Source organism: Schistocerca cancellata, chromosome 1 (genome assembly GCF_023864275.1).
Source record: "Schistocerca cancellata isolate TAMUIC-IGC-003103 chromosome 1, iqSchCanc2.1, whole genome shotgun sequence".
Lineage (NCBI taxonomy): Eukaryota > Metazoa > Arthropoda > Insecta > Orthoptera > Acrididae > Schistocerca > Schistocerca cancellata.
In genome coordinates, this window is record NC_064626.1 from 1034809840 (window position 1) to 1034828080 (window position 18241).

General features: G+C 44.6%; 1 protein-coding gene across 1 annotated transcript in view; it reads left to right on the forward strand.

The window, feature by feature from the left end:
* LOC126089789 (uncharacterized) overlaps nucleotides 1–18241 on the forward strand; it is a 52503-nt gene that overhangs the window by 16703 nt on the left and 17559 nt on the right. Inside the window, exons 2-3 of the mRNA XM_049906936.1 lie at nucleotides 11214–11363; nucleotides 15800–15974. Coding sequence (XP_049762893.1) covers nucleotides 11214–11363; nucleotides 15800–15974 — 325 coding nt within the window. The remainder of the gene's footprint in view (nucleotides 1–11213; nucleotides 11364–15799; nucleotides 15975–18241) is intronic.

The window sequence follows — 18241 nt, forward strand, 5'->3', positions numbered from 1 at the left end:
ATTTGCTTTTATCTCCAAATACACTAAAGACGCACCGTTTTGAACAGATGCCCCGTCAAAACAATATTGAAACCACGAAATCACATTTGTGCCGTGGATTATAAAATACATATTTTCAAAACAGTTTCCATTGTACCACAGAGAAGTACCACAGCAGTCAGCGAGCGTGGTGTCCTTGACGCCTCCATGGACCCGTGGAGAATGAAGACGTAGCTCGAGTTAATTGTCCACTATCTAAGCTACGATCACAGGATTCTTCTGACGCAACAACTAAGCTGCACCTCAAAGGCAGACGATTGTTCTTGAAGGTCATGTGTCGCTGCCAGATGAAAATTCATTTTCCATTTTTTGTTTGACTGACGTCGTCTGACGCTGGAAGTAATTCCATTGGCCGTATACTAACCAAATGTTACAGGATTGCCAGCATGAGCAACGTGGATACGTTATGACAGTCAGTTGCAGGCATCCAGTATTACCTTCCGAAATGCGAATAAAGAGTTTGTCTATGGGATACGTTGAATTTTTCTTATTCACAGTTCCTTAGTTGACAGTGTCGTGCTACAATAACTGCGAAGAATGTAGCATTAGAACTTTCTGAAACCATTAAGGTTACTCAGTACTAGATTTTAGAATATTAATAGTAAATTCAGGATGAACGTCAATCTATGTTAGTACCACTTGTGAAGAATACTTCGCTTCTTCGAGGCTTGGAAAAATGGTGAATGTTAGCGAATGTTGTCGAGAGAATGTAGCATACTCCTTTTTGTACCCACTCGTTACGTCTTGTCACCATATGGCTGCTTGCTCTACATTATGACTTCAGAATGTAAGTTACAGATGGCGTCTCAAGCTAAGACCATTGCGCGACAAGCGTGGCACATTGTCAGAAGAGGAGTACGTATGTTCCGGATTCCTAACAAACACAGTTTTGCTGCGATACGAATAGCAGATACATCACAGTGTCGAAGTGAAGTGGCATTGTACCTGGAAAGTTTTTTTTTCCGTTAGTCCTCTGACTGGTTTGATGCGTCTCGCCACGAATTCCTCTCCTGTACTAAACTGTCCATCTCAGAGTAGCACTTACTTGCACCATCTCTAGTACCATGGAAGTCATTCCCTGATGTCTTAACAGATATCCTGTCATCCTGTCTCTTCTTGTCGTCAGTGTTTACCATACATTCCATTCCTCTCCGCTTCTGCGGAGATCCTCCTCATTCCTTACCTTATTAGTCCACCTAATTTTCAAAATTCTTCTGTGGCACTATATCTTATATGCTTCAATTTTCTTCCATTTAGGTTTTCCCGCTCTCCATGTGCCACTACAATAAATTGCTGTGCTCCAAACTTACATTTTGAGAAATTTCTTTCTCAAATTAAGACTTGTGTTTTATACTACTAAACTTGTCTTTGCCAGGAATGCCCTTTTTGCCATTCTGCTCTCGGTGTCCCTCTCTGTCGGTCATGGGTTATTTTGCTGCCTAGTTAGCTGAGTTCCTTAACCTCATCTAGTTCGTGATCACCAGTCCGGAAGTTAAGTTTCTTTCTGTTCTCATTTCCGCAACTTCTCGTTACTTTCAACTTTCTTCGAGTTACTCTCAATCCATATTCTGTACTCATTAGACTTTTCATTCCATTCATCAAACCTGTAATTGCTCTTCACTTTCACTGAGGATAGCAACGTCATCAGCGAATCTTAACATTGATATCCTTTCATTGAATTTTAATCGCACTCTTGAATCTTTCTTTTAGTGTCGTCATTGCTCCTTCGAAGAATAGATCTCTATTACTCTTATTGTTCTCTCTTGGCGCTTGTACATATTTCATATTACCCGTATTTCCTTACAGCTTATCCCTATTTTCCTCAGCATTCCGAACATCTCGCACCATTTTACAGTGTCGAACGCTTTTCCAGGTTGACAGATCCTGTGAATGTGTCATGATTTTTCTTCAGTCTTCCTTTCATTTTCAGTTGCAACGTCATAACTGCCTCTCTGGTGCTTTTGCCTTTTCTAATCGTCATCTAACAACCTTAACTTTCTTTTCAATCCTTCTGTACACTATTCTTCTCAGCAATTTGGATGCATGAGCTCTTAAGCTCCGCACAAAAGAGCGTTAACTCCGCACATTTGAGCTCTTAAAATCTTGGGAATTGTGTGACTGATGTTTTTTCGAAAGTATTGTGGTATATCTCATACATTCAATACACCAACGGGAATAATCGTTTTGTTGCCACGTACTCCAAAGTTATGGTATGTGGGACAGTACCATTCTTGTGGACATTGCTCAGCAGATATGCGTCTCATTAGGCAGTGCTCATTATATCGTCTCAGATCTTTTGCAGGATCGGAAATTGTGCTCGTGCGTGGTTCCGTGATCACTGTCAACTGGACAGAAAGGCGCAACATTTGTGGCGTCTCTGGACTTCTTTGAATGTTACTTCGTGGAAAGCAGTGATCTCCTAGGCCACATCATTATGAGCGTGAGACGTTTCACACCGGCAGAAACTATGACGTCTACGAAATGGAGACAAATCTGCCTACCTTCGCGGAAGGATTGCGAAGTTACGCCATCAGTAGGGAAGGTCATGGTCACCGTTTTCTTAACTTGTAAAGAAGTTGTGCGCAGAGAGTTAATGAAAAAGGGCACAACCGTCAATATTGATTCGTACTGTTCAATACTGACATCGATGCACAACGCCACTGTCGAACATTAAGAGGTAACACCATTGTAACGGCCTAAGCAAAAGCGTTTTACTTACAGCTTTCTTCGGGCGTAAGGAAAGATGATAGAGAAATAATATTTGGGTACTTCTTAAGCATATAATGAAGTACATTTCAAAACGTTTTTGGCGGAGAATATTACAAAATGGTATGATGAATTTGGCGAGATCTGCGGCACGTACTATAATTGGTGCCATTTAGAATCTGTAAAACAAATTATATGTAATCTACAGTAATGTAGCTAGTAAACCACATAGACGTATTAGAAATATTGATTTTTCTTCAACTGACGAATGTTTGAATAAAGTCGTAGAGTTTTCAACAAAAGAGGACAGTGATTTGTTAGTAACTATTGTTCAGACCAACAAATCGGAAATCACCTACGTGGCTCAGTTTGAATTTAGAAGTCATAGTTCAATTTTCAAGAAAAAAGATAGAAAATTTGTTGCAGTTAAATTTCGTGTCGTTCTGAAAAACTGGTCAGAAGTTTTGAAATGTATTATAGGTACGAACAATGAAAAAATTCCTCTTTGAAAACGCTTAACAATAAACTGCTATCCCAGGACTGGCATGTCGTACTGGCCACTGAACTCATTTCCTTAGTTTATCGTAAAACAATTGAAATATCGGTCATGGCAATTCCATGAATGCACGAAACTTCACAATTACGTTTAACCCCACTCCAAGCAGGCACATTTCTAGGACTATTCGGCGGTTGATTTCATATGCGTTGCGTATAAACGTCCCGCTTGGTGTAACAAATTTTGAACAGTCATGACAAGCAATAATTATTGTAAAGCCTCAACCTCGAGGACTTCGTTCTTGCAACGTGATGGCTGTATTGCACGTTTTACATTTCATGTATTCAGAAATAACAAAGAAAATGACGAAACTTTATAATTCTGTAACTCAATCCGTAATTCACATCATAATCCTGGTCACTGTCTTTCATTTTCGTAGCAGTGGCACTGACCCCTTCCGAACTGCTCTCAACCTCATATCCATTCTTTGAACGCTGTGATTACCTATTGCTTCGACGCCCCGTATGATACGATGTTTTCGTATCTTTTCTGCCCGAGTACATTACAACTCAGTATTGGTTGAAAGACAAAACTATATACTATAAGATCACAAATACACTATCATTGTCAAAACTGGATACAAAATTCTAGATTCAAAGCGAAAGAACTGTCTTTTCACTACACGTTCTGAAGCTTGCTGACGCCAACGTTATTACTGTGAAATGCTTCTAACTATATCCAGGTACTACATGGGGTACTGAGTTGGCACAGATAGGCCTTTTTACGTCATCCGGGGAGCTAGAGAAGGAGCTCAGAATTTAACAGAACAAATATTTTTTTTAAGTATTAGACTTTTTGCCTCATATTTTAGAATGTTCAAAGGATCTTCTAAGTCAATAAAAAACAAATGATTTTTTTGCAAATTCTACAGCAGTGTTTAAATCTTGAGCAGAGATATTGTTCTCCAGCACGATAATGCAACAACTCTCACAGGACGCACAACATAAGTTTTACTTTACCGTTTCCGATGGGATGTATGGAAGCACTTGTCTTGCAGTCCAGATCTCACACCATGCAATTCACACCTTTTCAGCAAGTTGAAAGATTATCTTGAGGGAGGGAAAACTTTTCAGCGATGAGGCATTGACACAGGAATTCTCGAATTGTTGCATTCTATCTGCTCATTGAGATATTGCCCATCATGTATTAAAACGGTCCACTCTATATTTCGTCGAACTTATATAAAGCATGTTTCTGTTACTCATAAACAACTCTAGTATATATTTTTACCGAAGTGATAAAAAAAATTGGTGTACGCATGCATACAGAGATACACTACTGGCCATTAAAACTGCTACACCAAGAAGAAATGCAGATGATAAACGAGTATTTATTGGACAAATATATTATACTAGAACTGACACGTGATTACATTTTCACGCAATTTGGGTGCATAGATCCTGAGAAATCAGTACCCAGAACAACCACCTCTGGCCGTAATAACGGCCTTGATACGATTGGGCCTTGAGTCATACAGAGCTTGGATGGGGTGTACAGGTACAGCTCCTCACGCAACTTCAGCACGATACCACAGTTCATCAAGTGTAGTGACTGGCGTATTGTGACGAGCCAGTTGCTCGGCCATCATTGACCAGACGTTTTCAATTGGTGAGAGATCTGGAGACTGTGCTGGCCAGGGCAGCAGTCGTACATTTTCTGTATCCAGAAAGACCCGTACAGGACCTGCAACATGCGGTCGAATATTATCCTGCTGAAATGTAGGGTTTCGCAGGGATCGAATGAAGGGTAGAGCCACGGGTCGTAATCTGAAATGTAACGTCCACTGTTCAAAGTGCCGTCAATGCGAACAAGAGGTGACCGATACGTGTAACCAATGGCACCCCATACCATCACGCCGGGTGATACGCCAGTATGGCGATGACGAATACATACTTCCAATGTGCGTGCACCGAAATGTTGCCAAACACGGATGCGACCATCGTGACACTGTAAACAGAACCTGGATTCATCCGAAAAATGACGTTTTGCCATTCGTACACCCAGGTTCGTCGTTGAGTACACCATCGCAGGCGCTCCTGTCTGTGATGCAGCATCAAGGGTAACCGCAGCCACGGTCTCCAAGCTGATAGTCAACGCTGCTGCAGACGTCGTCGAACTGTTTGTGCAGATGGTGGTTGTCTTTCAAACGTCCCCATCTGTTGACTCAGGGATCGAGACGTGGCTGCACGGGCCGCTACAGCCATGCGGATAAGATGCCTGTTATCTCGGCTGCTAGTGATACGAGACCGTTGGGATCCAGCAGCAATGTCGGTCGCGATACGATAAACTGCAATCGCGATAGGCTACAATTCGACCTTTATCAAAGTCGGAAACGTGATGGTACGCACTTCTCCTCCTTACACAAGGCATCACACAACGTTTCACCAGGCAACGCCAGTCAACTGCTGTTTGTGTATGAGAAATCGGTTGGAAACTTTCCTCATGTCAGCACGTTGTAGGTGACGCCACCGGCGCCAACCTTGTGTGAATGCTCTGAAAAGCTAATCATGTGCATATCACAGCATCTTCTTCCTGTCGGTTATATTTCGCGTCTGTAGCGCGTCATCTTCGTGGTGTAGCAATTTTAATGGCCAGTAGTATCCTTTCACCTGATTATAGCACGTATTCCTGGGTTTCGGGCAGAATCCCCCTTTCTTCGATGCTGAGGTGCTATTCCAATTTAGCTGGAGAACCTCTGGAATGCTGTTCGAGCTTAGTAGGAATACAAAGTTGTTCGATTTTAGTGGCAATACGAAGTGGGCTGAGGCACGAATGGGAGTTTAGACTGAGAAGGGAAGCGTGCTAGGATAGTCCACTCAGTTGTACAAAACCACTATGCCGGGGTGGGTTTGAATCTTGTCCTTGGTACAATCTTTCATTCGTCGCTGCACATCAGCAAGGGACTTTTCAAGCTGGTGGAGACTCTGTAATGGTGTGGGTGTGTGCAGCTGGAGTGATATGGGGCGCATCTGACAGGTAACATGTACATAAGCATACTATCTGATCACCTGCATCCATTCACTTCCATTGTGCATTGTGACGGACTTGAGCAAGTCCAGCAAGACAATGCCACACCCCACACGTTCAGTATTGCTACAGAGTGGCTTCAAGAATGCTTACACAGGCCATCAAATTCCTCAGACGTCGACATTATTCAGCATATCTGGGATACCTTACAACGTGCTGTTCAGAAGAGATCTCCACCCCCTCCTAGTCTTATGCACTTACGGATAGCCCTGCAGGATTCATGGTGTCATCTCCCTCCAGCATCAAATCAGATATTAGTGGAGTCCATGCCACGTTGTGTAGCTGCATTTCTGCATGCTCTCGGTGGCCATACACGATATTAGGTAGGTGTACCAGTTTATTTGGCTCTTCAGTGTATATACAGCAAATGGCCCACATATGCCGTCCTCCGCTGACGTTAGTTAATCCTGGATACCACAGATGCCAAAAGGTTTGCCTAAGCAGTACAGTAAAGGGGGCTCCACACCAAGAGAGAGGGGACACTGCTAAACGTAAGACCAGTGCTTGAAAATAAACGTTTTACAGCTATAACTAGTCCTACAGCTTGTCGCTAGAAAACTTGGTTGCTATAGGAGGAGAGCCAGGTTCGATTCCTGGGCTCGAGAAAAATATCTTTGTAGAAGACTGATTGTTCTTGAGCAAAATAACAAGCACAAGGGCCAGAGGATGTTAATTATATGTTTCAAGGCATATCAACATATGACAGCCAATTTTTTAACAACATGTAATGCACCAATTCACGCTTCAGAATTGGCAGTATTACATAATGGCTATCATATATTTGATTGCAATAAACAACAATGAATATAATGAATATAATAAATGATGATCCTTTAAACCTACGTTTCAGACTGACGGATCTTTATAACGGCATTATTCATAACACAAATATTCAAATGAATGTCCACCTTGTTGGATGCATTGATGTAAGCGCCTCTCGGTATTAGCACGGACGTATCTTAACATTTCCGCAGATACTGAAGAATGAACTTGAGATATTCGTTCTTGTAAAACAACAGGATTTTCCGGTTCCGTTTCGTACACCCTGGCCTTGATATAACCCCTTAAGAAAAAATCCAACGGCAGTAAATCAAGTGATCTCGCTGGCGATCGAAAGCAACCACCACACATGTCCACCGTTTGGGGAACACATTGCCGAGATATTCCCTAACCCCTCAACAATAACGGAGTGGTGCACCATCGTGCTGAAACCAGTATCTCACAGCTAAATGAAGTGGGATGTGTTCTAGGAGATGCCCATGATTCAGCTCATTTTATAGGAATTGAAAACATAGCCGACCAGTTAGTCTGGGAGCCAAATAAAGTGGACAGACGATGTGATCTCCTAGATTTCTGCATCGTACGTTAACACCCCATTGCTCTTGCATGTGATGTGATCATAACCAGTGAGGATTTGCAGGAGCCTGGTAATGTAGTTTGTGTCTATTGACAGTGGCGTCATTGACGAAATAGCATTCATCTCCCCATAAAATCTGCCTGATAAAATCCGGATTTACGGTTACTTTATTTACGAAACGTCTGCAGAACGATAACCGATTCTGTAAATCGTTTCCGTATAACTGTTGGAGTAGGTGCAGATTAAAGGTCTGCCATTTCGTTCTTTGTACCGAAGACCTCGGTATCCAAAGGGCCACTGCAGCTCTTTTTTGTCCTAATTACTGTAAGAAATAGGTATTATTGGGCGAGATATAACGACTTTTGTAATATTAATAATAATTGCCACAATAGTATTATTATTATTATTACAGGTTCAAATAATATGGCAAACTAAATGCAATAGCACTCTAACACTTGGGATGTTGAGGACATCATCATGTGCGTCGCGTTTGTACCTCGAAAACTCCCTCGGTTCTTAAGGCATCCCTGTAAATCTAAAAACATGCGCAGAAAGTAGCCGTTGTGAATACAGCATTCGGACCTCAGCTGCACTGCAGTCCGTCTCGGTTTAGTCTTCGCTGGAGGACATTGCAGTTGTTACCTGTTTAACTGCAAGACCTGACTCGAAACACAAACAGACAGTCACGCGATCTTATCAGAGCGGAACCTGGAGGAAAATGCACGCAGATGGCGGCACAGCTCGGTGGATGTTTGCTTGTGCATGCACTTCCCCTTTGGAGAACAGTGACGAGGCAACCCTTCTTGCAGTAACGCATGTGGGAAACATGAAACTACGGAGGACGGCTTGCGTGGACCACCTGGTATAGCACATATAGGGTGTTTCAGAAGTGATGGTCAATATTCAGGGACATGGGCTCTAAAACGCACACATTGAGAGCTATGAGAAATTCTTGATATTCAATACTGTGAAACAAATATCTTCTACTGAAAGCTCTTTGCTTTCCATATTTTGGGACGTGGTAGTATGGACCAAAACAAGAAAAATATGTCCACTAAACATGTGGTCTACAATGTATATCTTAAAAGATATGAGCACTTGTTCATAGTAGTTACTTTGAAACACAATTCTTCTAACGAACAAGTGCTCATAACGTAACATTAATGTTGACGCTTTTATAGAAGAGTGGTAAAGAGGTATAAAACATTTTAGAATTCGCAGCGCACTATAAAAAGAATTACGTTTGCTGGCGATTTGTTCTTTGTCTTAGGTAAAGAAATGACTCACAAGTCGTAAATCAGAAACTCTTCAGCTCGATATTGTTCTACAACCTAGTAAATGTAAAGCAATGGCATTCAAAGAGGAATGGCCAGAACGATGCTAACCCTAAGCTTTTTATTGTGAGTTTGTGACTGTGTCATGGCATTTTCTTCCCCCATCCCCGCCCCACCCCACTCCATTCCCTACCCCCAAACTGTAATCATTGTAATCAAACTCTGCATCTTTCGTTAATTCCCAAAGCTATTGTCTGCAAACTTTGTCAAATTCTTACGTATTATAAGTGAATAAAATATGGATTTCAATACGAACTGTCGTTTCTTCTGAATTAATTGTATTCATTTTAGTACATAGTCACTAGGCGATTGTTATTTCCTTAAACGTCGCTGTTCTTCTGCTTGTATCCAATATGAATATCTGTACAGATTAAATGTTTATAAATTATCAACAGGTGTAGCATTTATCACAGATTTCTGCTCCATACATACTCTGAAGTGATGGAGGTCGTGAGATAGTGGCACACACATATACAGATAGCAGTAGTATCGCATACACAAGGCATGAAAGAACAATTCATTCGCGGAGCTGTCATTCGTACTCATGTGATTCACGTAAAAAGGCTTCCGACGTGATTATTGCCGCAAGATGGGAATTACAGACTCTGAATGCCGAATGGTAGCTGGAAATCGTTTGGGAATTCAGTATTCCGAGATCCACAGTGTGAAGAGTGTGCCGAGACTATCAAATTTCAAGCGTTACCTCTCACCACGGACAACGCAGTGGCCAACGGCCTTCGCTTAATGACCGAGGGCAGTGGCGTATGCCTAGAGTTGTCAGGGCCAAAAGACAAGTAACACTACGTGAAAGCACACTGGACTCGCATTCGGGAGGACGACGGTTCAATCCCGTCTCCGGCCATCCTGATTTAGGTTTTCCGTGATTTCCCTAAATCGCCTCAGGCAAATGCCGGGATGGTTCCTTTGAAAGGGCACGGCCGATTTCCTTCCCCATCCTTCCCTTACCCGAGCTTGCGCTCCGTCTCTAATGACCTCGTTGTCGACGGGACGTTAAACACTAATCTCCTCCTCCACTACGTGAAATAGCCGCAGAAATTAATGTGAGACGTGCGGCGAACGTATCTGTTACGAATAACGTATCCGTTAGGACAGCGTGGCGAAATCTGGCGTTTATTTATTTAATCGTATGGCTAGGGCACCCCGTCGGGCAGGCCGTTCGCCGGGTGCCGGTCTTTCCATTTGACGCCACTTCGGCGACCTGCAGTCGATGAGGGTGATAGAATGATGATGAGGACAGCACAACACCCGATCCCTGGGTGGAGAAAATTCCCCGAGCCAGCCAGGAATCGAACCCGGGCCCAGAGGAGCGACAATCCGTCACGCTGACCATTCAGCTACCTGGGGCGGAAAATCTGGCGTTGATGGGCTATGGCAGCAGACGACCGACGCGAATGCCTTTTCCAACAGAACTACATCGTCTGCAGCGCCTTTCCTGGGCTCGTGACCATGTCTGTTCAACCCTTGACGACTGGAAAACCGTGACGTGGTCAAATGAGCCATTTGCTAAGAGCTGATGGTAGGGTTGGAGTGTGGCCCAGATCCCACAAAACCATGGACCTTAGGTGTCAACAAGACGCTGTGCGAGCAAATGGTGGCTGCATGATGGTGTGGACTGTGTACACACGGAAGTGACTGAATCATCAGGTCCCACTGGACCGATCATTAACTGGAAATGGCTATGTTCGGCTACTTGGAGACCATTCCCAAGCCTTTCATTGACTTCATGTCCCCAACCGATGTTCCATGTCACTGGGCCACAATTATTCGCGTATCGTTTGAAGAACATTCCGGACAGTTAGAGCGAAGATATGACCACCAAAATCGCCCATTACGGGACTTAATCGAGAGAACAGTTCGAGCACAAAATCCTGCATTGGCAACATTTTCGCAATAATGGACGGCTATAGAGAGTGCATGACTCAATATTTCTGCAGGGGACTTCCAGCGACCTGTTGAGATCGGGTGCACTACCCTGGGGAAAAAGGAGATACGGCACGATATTAGGTATCCCACGACTTGTCACTTCACTGTATGTATCTCTGTTTTATTGTCTATGCAGATCGAGAAAATTGCTAGTATAGCACACATGTTAGCAACTTTTTACAGAGTAAGAAGGCCTGTTTCTCATTGTGCCCAGATGACTAAAGTATTTTTGCTGGTTTCTGTGGAACAGACTTGTCCCCGGAAGCGGCAGGGACGCCTGGCGTCGCGCCGCCGTCTGTGGCGCTCGCGGCTGTGCCTGAAGGTAGCCAGGCACCTGCCGGCGGCTACGTGGGACACGGACCCCTACTCAGCGCGCTGGTCGGCGCCGACCCCTTGCAAGGTAAGTAAGAGCACTGAAAACAACAACTCCCTACACCGAAAGTTCGGCTAACTTGTTCCCTTACCGAATTCTTCGTGTAAAAGATTTGTGCACCGACCAAGTCGTGAGACCTGTTGAGAAAACATTAGTTCATCAGAGCACATTTTACCAGATCGTACTGTCATCTTTGGAAGAGACTAATCATCTCACGGTCAGTTGGGATAGTTACCATTTTGTAAGTGGTGGTCGTGGCAATACAGTATGCAAAACAATACCAAATATCTTCTCTGAAAACCAAATAAAACAAGTAGTTCGGAAGGCCACTCTTCATGTAAATACACTCCTGGAAATGGAAAAAAGAACACATTGACCGGTGTGTCAGACCCACCATACTTGCTCCGGACACTGCGAGAGGGCTGTACAAGCAATGATCACACGCACGGCACAGCGGACACACCAGGAACCGCGGTGTTGGCCGTCGAATGGCGCTAGCTGCGCAGCATTTGTGCACCGCCGCCGTCAGTGTCAGCCAGTTTGCCGTGGCATACGGAGCTCCATCGCAGTCTTTAACACTGGTAGCATGCCGCGACAGCGTGGACGTGAACCGTATGTGCAGCTGACGACTTTGCGCGAGGGCGTATAGTGGGCATGCGGGAGGCCGGGTGGACGTACCGCCGAATTGCTCAACACGTGGAGCGTGAGGTCTCCACAGTACATCGATGTTGTCGCCAGTGGTCGGCGGAAGGTGCACGTGCCCGTCGACCTGGGACCGGACCGCAGCGACGCACGGATGCACGCCAAGACCGTAGGATCCTACGCAGTGCCGTAGGGGACCGCACCGCCACTTCCCAGCAAATTAGGGACACTGTTGCTCCTGGGGTATCGGCGAGGACCATTCGCAACCGTCTCCATGAAGCTGGGCTACGGTCCCGCACACCGTTAGGCCGTCTTCCGCTCACGCCCCAACATCGTGCAGCCCGCCTCCAGTGGTGTTGCGACAGGCGTGAATGGAGGGACGAATGGAGACGTGTCGTCTTCAGCGATGAGAGTCGCTTCTGCCTTGGTGCCAATGATGGTCGTATGCGTGTTTGGCGCCGTGCAGGTGAGCGCCACAATCAGGACTGCATACGACCGAGGCTCACAGGGCCAACACCCGGCATCATGGTGTGGGGAGCGATCTCCTACACTGGCCGTACACCACTGGTGATCGTTGAGGGGACACTGAATAGTGCACGGTACATCCAAACCGTCATCGAACCCATCGTTCTACCATTCCTAGACTGGCAAGGGAACTTGCTGTTCCAACAGGACAATGCACGTCCGCATGTATCCCGTGCCACCCGACGTGCTCTAGAAGGTGTAAGTCAACTACCCTGGCCAGCAAGATCTCCGGATCTGTCCCCCATTGAGCATGTTTGGGACTGGATGAAGCGTCGTCTCACGCGGTCTGCACGTCCAGCACGAACGCTGGTCCAACTGAGGCGCCAGGTGGAAATGGCATGGCAAGCCGTTCCACAGGACTACATCCAGCATCTCTACGATCGTCTCCATGGGAGAATAGCAGCCTGCATTGCTGCGAAAGGTGGATATACACTGTACTAGTGCCGACATTGTGCATGCTCTGTTGCCTGTGTCTATGTGCCTGTGGTTCTGTCAGTGTGATCATGTGATGTATCTGACCCCAGGAATGTGTCAATAAAGTTTCCCCTTCCTGGGACAATGAATTCACGGTGTTCTTATTTCAATCTCCAGGAGTGTATAATCAAATTAATGGCAAGAGAGAGAGCTGATCCTTCTGAGGATCTCAGCGTTGAAACTGGTACCATTGACCATTATGCGGTTTCACACCAAACCGGCATTCCAGGCATAAAGGGTGTGGCGTTTTCTTAATCAAATTAATGGCAAGAGATAGAGCTGATCCTTCTGAGGATCTCAGCGTTGAAACTGGTACCATTGACCATTATGCGGTTTCACACCAAACCGGCATTCCAGGCATAAAGGGTGTGGCGTTTTCTATGCTTGAAGTAAATACGAGTAAAAATTGAAATATGAGCCCTGTTCAACTGCCGCCACAAGTTGAACTTACGGATCTCAGCTACAACGATTAACTAAACTGGCTGCGGTCCATTCCGTGAGTTTGGTCGGAGGGTCGACATGATTTGCACTGAGTTACATGACTAATAGGTCAAAATGTGAAATTTTCGAGCAGATTAAAAATGAGTGCTGGACTAGGATTCGAGCGTGGAACCTTTGCCTTTTGCGACTGAGTTATCCCAGCATGACGCACGAGCCGCCTGCACAGCTTTACCTCAGCCAGTACCTCATCTCCCACCTTTGAAACTTCACAGAAGCATCCCTCCATACCTTGTAGGACTAGCAAACCTGGAAGAAAGGATATTGCGGAGCCATGGCCAGGCCCAGCATGGAGATTGTTTCCAAATTGAATTTTCGCTCTGCATTGGAGTGTGCGCTTTGGTGAAACATGTGAAGCGTAGGAGGCGGGTGGGGAGTTGTCGGTTGTGACCCGTGCTTGGATAGCTCGAAGGCCCCAAGTTCGATTGCTAGCCCGGCAAACAGTTTTAATCTGCCAGGAAGTTTCAGGTCAGTGCACAATTCGCTGAAGAGTGAAAATTTATTCTGGAAATCAGAATATGTCTCCATAGAATTATATTCATTACGAAAACACAATTAAGAATTATAATAATATTAATAATAAGTAATAATATATATAATTAATAAGTTAGTTACTTAATGTAATGTGTTATCAATAATTGATTAGTCAGGAGGAAAGCTAATACACGAAAAGTAAAATGAATTTAAATATCTCATTCGCATACACAAATCACTTTCTTAATCTTTTTTACCTTTTTTGTTGTTTGAAGTGAAGATCAGTAGACCCTTAACGTGCTGAAAAAACGTTTAGTTTACGATCTTAAAATCTCAGGGGAATGGAAAATTGTCTTCTCGCATCGAGAGAAAATTTAGGTACGTTCTAAGTTAATTTCGTGGGTATTGCGTTGACAACGTATGAAAAAATGTAGTAAAGCAAAGTCTGTAACATTTTGTAAATTGGGGATTGATAACCGTTACTATGAAATGAGAGCGGAAATGCCAAATTAAGCAATTATTATTTCACAAAGTAAGTTTTTTTTATAAAGACAGCTGACATCTCGAACACTAATCTCACAGTTTTGAACAAAATAAAGAATTGTGCCGTATTTCGGCGAAACACGTAGAAATTACAGCAATCTCAGCTCGATTCTGGAGCGAAAGAAAAATATTCTTAGTAAAGTCATTTCGGTAATCGCAATTGCCGATAATAATGACACAACTAAACAAATTCCTAACAGGAATACAATTTCAGTTCATTCGAAACAAAATGGAAGACTATAGGAGTCTGATAGCGTAAGATGCTGTCGGAAAGGCGCGCGGCTAAAGACAGAGAAAGATAAGACGAGCGCGCATTCTTATACAGGACAAAATACAGATGATAATGCTACGCCGTTCTCATTATCCTGGGCGTACATATTCGCTGACGTGCAGCGCAGTTAATTGACACAAAGATTAAATTATATATTTCACTTTTGATATTTAGATAGGAGAGGAAAATAGTACATTATTATGTCGCGGGCAGGACACAATATTACCGAATACTAATTCACAATGGCATCAGCCTTCTTCTATGTGTTTAACTGTTATTAACTCCCCGTTGGAAGGCATACACAAAATTAAAGTACTAGAAGAATCAACGACCAGTCTCAACATCAATTCTCTCAGAACCGTCATCTGGTACCTTTCAAAAATCTACATAGAACCTTGTTCTTCATGTTGATATTAATGATCTGTCAAGCAAGAACCTAGAATCCTATGACTACATTATCTCTGAGATATAATTGGGGTGAGTCAGCTATTACATTCCTGAGAGCAACATTTTGTACAGCTATGAAATTGAATGATCATAGATTCAGTCGCAGATAAGTAGGTGGCGGACTTTGGTTCATCGATAGGATATTGGAAATATCCAGTCAGTCTATAGAGAAGATATCTTACAAAAGACTCATGCAAGGCACCCACAACATCGGTCGAGTGTGTGCGCAGCATACCAAAGAGAGCTTTGTCTCACCCATGGGAGAGCGCCGCGCTAATGCTGGAAAGACTGAACTGGAGAACGCTTGACGATGGACTCCAGCTGCCCCACTCAAGCCAGCTTAAAAAGTTTGGAGAATCAGCATTAAATGAGTAATCTAGGGATTCAGTACAAACACTACGCATCGCTCCAATAGGAAGCGGGAATACAAGATTACAGTGCACACAGAGGTATTGAAGCAGTCATTCTTCCCATGATCCATTCGTGATAAGCGATACAATATGAACTACCCTTCCACTTCATGGTGGTTTGCACAGAATACGTGTGGATTATGTGGTGTCCAGCTAACTAAACTCTACTTTTTCATCAGGAACAGAATCAAATGCAGACGCAGGAATTTCGCGACCGAAACGCACGTTCTGCAAGAAGTGTGGTGGCTACGGAGGCTACAAAGGCGGCTATGGTGGCGGCTACGGCGGTGGTTATGGGGGCGGTGGCGTGGTGATCCCAGTGGTCGTCTCGGTGCAGAAGCGGCCATCCTATGGGTACGTATTTCAGTCTCCATTTTTCATTTTCTTTGTTTTTAACGAAACTAGACATTTCCATGTCTCAAACGTCTATGATGTATGAATGCAGACTGAAGCGACAAATGAAAGATTGTAGCAAGGCCAAGATTCAAACCCACCCCGGCATAGTGGTTTTGTACAACTGAATGGACTATCCTAGCACGCTTCCCTTCTCAGTCTAAATTCCCATTCGTGCCTCAGCCCACTTCGTATTGCCACTAAAATCGAACAACTTGGTATTCCTACTAAGCTCGAACAGCATTCCAGAGGTTCTCCAGCTAAATTGGAATAGCACCTCAGCATCGAAGAAAGGGGGATTCTGCCCGAAACCCAGGAATACGTGTTATAATCAGGTGAAAGGACACTACTGGCCATTAAAATTGCTACACCACGAAGATGACGCGCTACAGACACGAAATTTAACCGACAGGAAGAAGATGCTGTGATATGCACATGATTAGCTTTTCAGAGCATTCACACAAGGTTGGCGCCGGTGGCGTCACCTACAACGTGCTGACATGAGGAAAGTTTCCAACCGATTTCTCATACACAAACAGCAGTTGACTGGCGTTGCCTGGTGAAACGTTGTGTGATGCCTTGTGTAAGGAGGAGAAGTGCGTACCATCACGTTTCCGACTTTGATAAAGGTCGAATTGTAGCCTATCGCGATTGCAGTTTATCGTATCGCGACCGACATTGCTGCTCGCGTTGGTCGAAATCCAACGACTGTTAGCAGAATATGGAACCGGTGGGTTCAGGAGGGTAATACGGAACGCCATGCTGGATCCCAACGGTCTCGTATCACTAGCAGTCGAGATGACAGGCATCTTATCTGCATGGCTGTAACGGCCCGTGCAGCCACGTCTCGATCCCTGAGTCAACAGATGGGGACGTTTGCAAGACAGCAACCATCTTCACGAACAGTTCGACGACGTTTGCAGCAACGTGGACTATCAGCTCGGAGACCATAGCCGCGGTTACCCTTGACGCTGAATCACAGACAGCAGCGCCTGCGATAGTCTACTCAACGACGAACCTTGGTGCACGAATGGCAAAACGTAATTTTTTCGGATAAATCCAGGTTCTGTTTACAGTGTCATGATGGTAGCATCCGTGTTTGGCGACATCGCGGTGAACGCACATCGGAAGCGTGACGGTATGGGGTGCCATTGGTTACACGTCTAGGTCACCTCTTGTTCCCATTGACGGCACTTTGAACAGCGGACGTTACATTTCAGATGTGTAGCGAACCGTGGCTCTACCCTTCATTCGATCCCTGCCAAACCCTACATTTCAGCAGGATAATGCTCGACCGCATGCTGCAGGACCTGTACGGGCCTTTCTCGATACAGAAAATGTTCGACTGCTGCTCTGGGCAGCACATTCTCCAGATCTCTCACCAATTGTAAACGTCTGGTGAATGGTGGCCGAGCAACTGGCTCGTCACAATACGCCAGTCACTACTCGTGATGAACTGTGGTATCGTGTTGAAGCTGGATGGGCAGCTGTACCTGTACACGCCATCCAAGCTCTGTTTGACTCAATGCCCAGGCGTATCAAGGCCGTTATTACGGCCAGAGGTGGTTGTTGTGGGTACTGATTTCTCAGGATCTATGCACCGAAATTGCGTGAAAATGTAATCACATGTCAGTTCTAGTATAATATATTTGTCCAATTAATACCCGTTTATCATCTGCATTTCTTCTTGGTGAAGCAATTTTAATGGCCAGTAGTGTATATGGTCCACTGACCTTTTCAGGTCCCAACATCCCCCGTTTTGTTCGATGGTGAGATGCTATTCAAATGCAGTGTTGTTCGAGTTTAGGCGGAATACCAACTGGGCAGAGGCGAGAGTGCGAATTTGGATTGAGGAGGGAAGCGTGCTAGGGTAGTCTGTGCTACTGCGTAAAGTCACTGTATCAGGATGGCGTAGTGTTTTGCGTCTTGGCATAGTAAACAGGAGACCCTCGATCGAATCTCGGCTTCGGTATAGATTTTCGTTCTTCACTTCAGTCTGCAGATATACATTCTCTACTTTTAGTCAATAGATACACGTATGGTAAATATTGGAAATCACCTGCCTAATGTTTTCCTCTGGGATCGACGTCTCGATAAGCTTCTTACTTGTCATCTTCTGGCGAAGTGTCTGTGTCCTACTGCTGTTTGGTACTCATCCATTCTGAGTCATGCCTTTGATCTCCTGTAGCTACACTAGGCAGGCCAATCGCAAACTGTAGTAAGCGAGT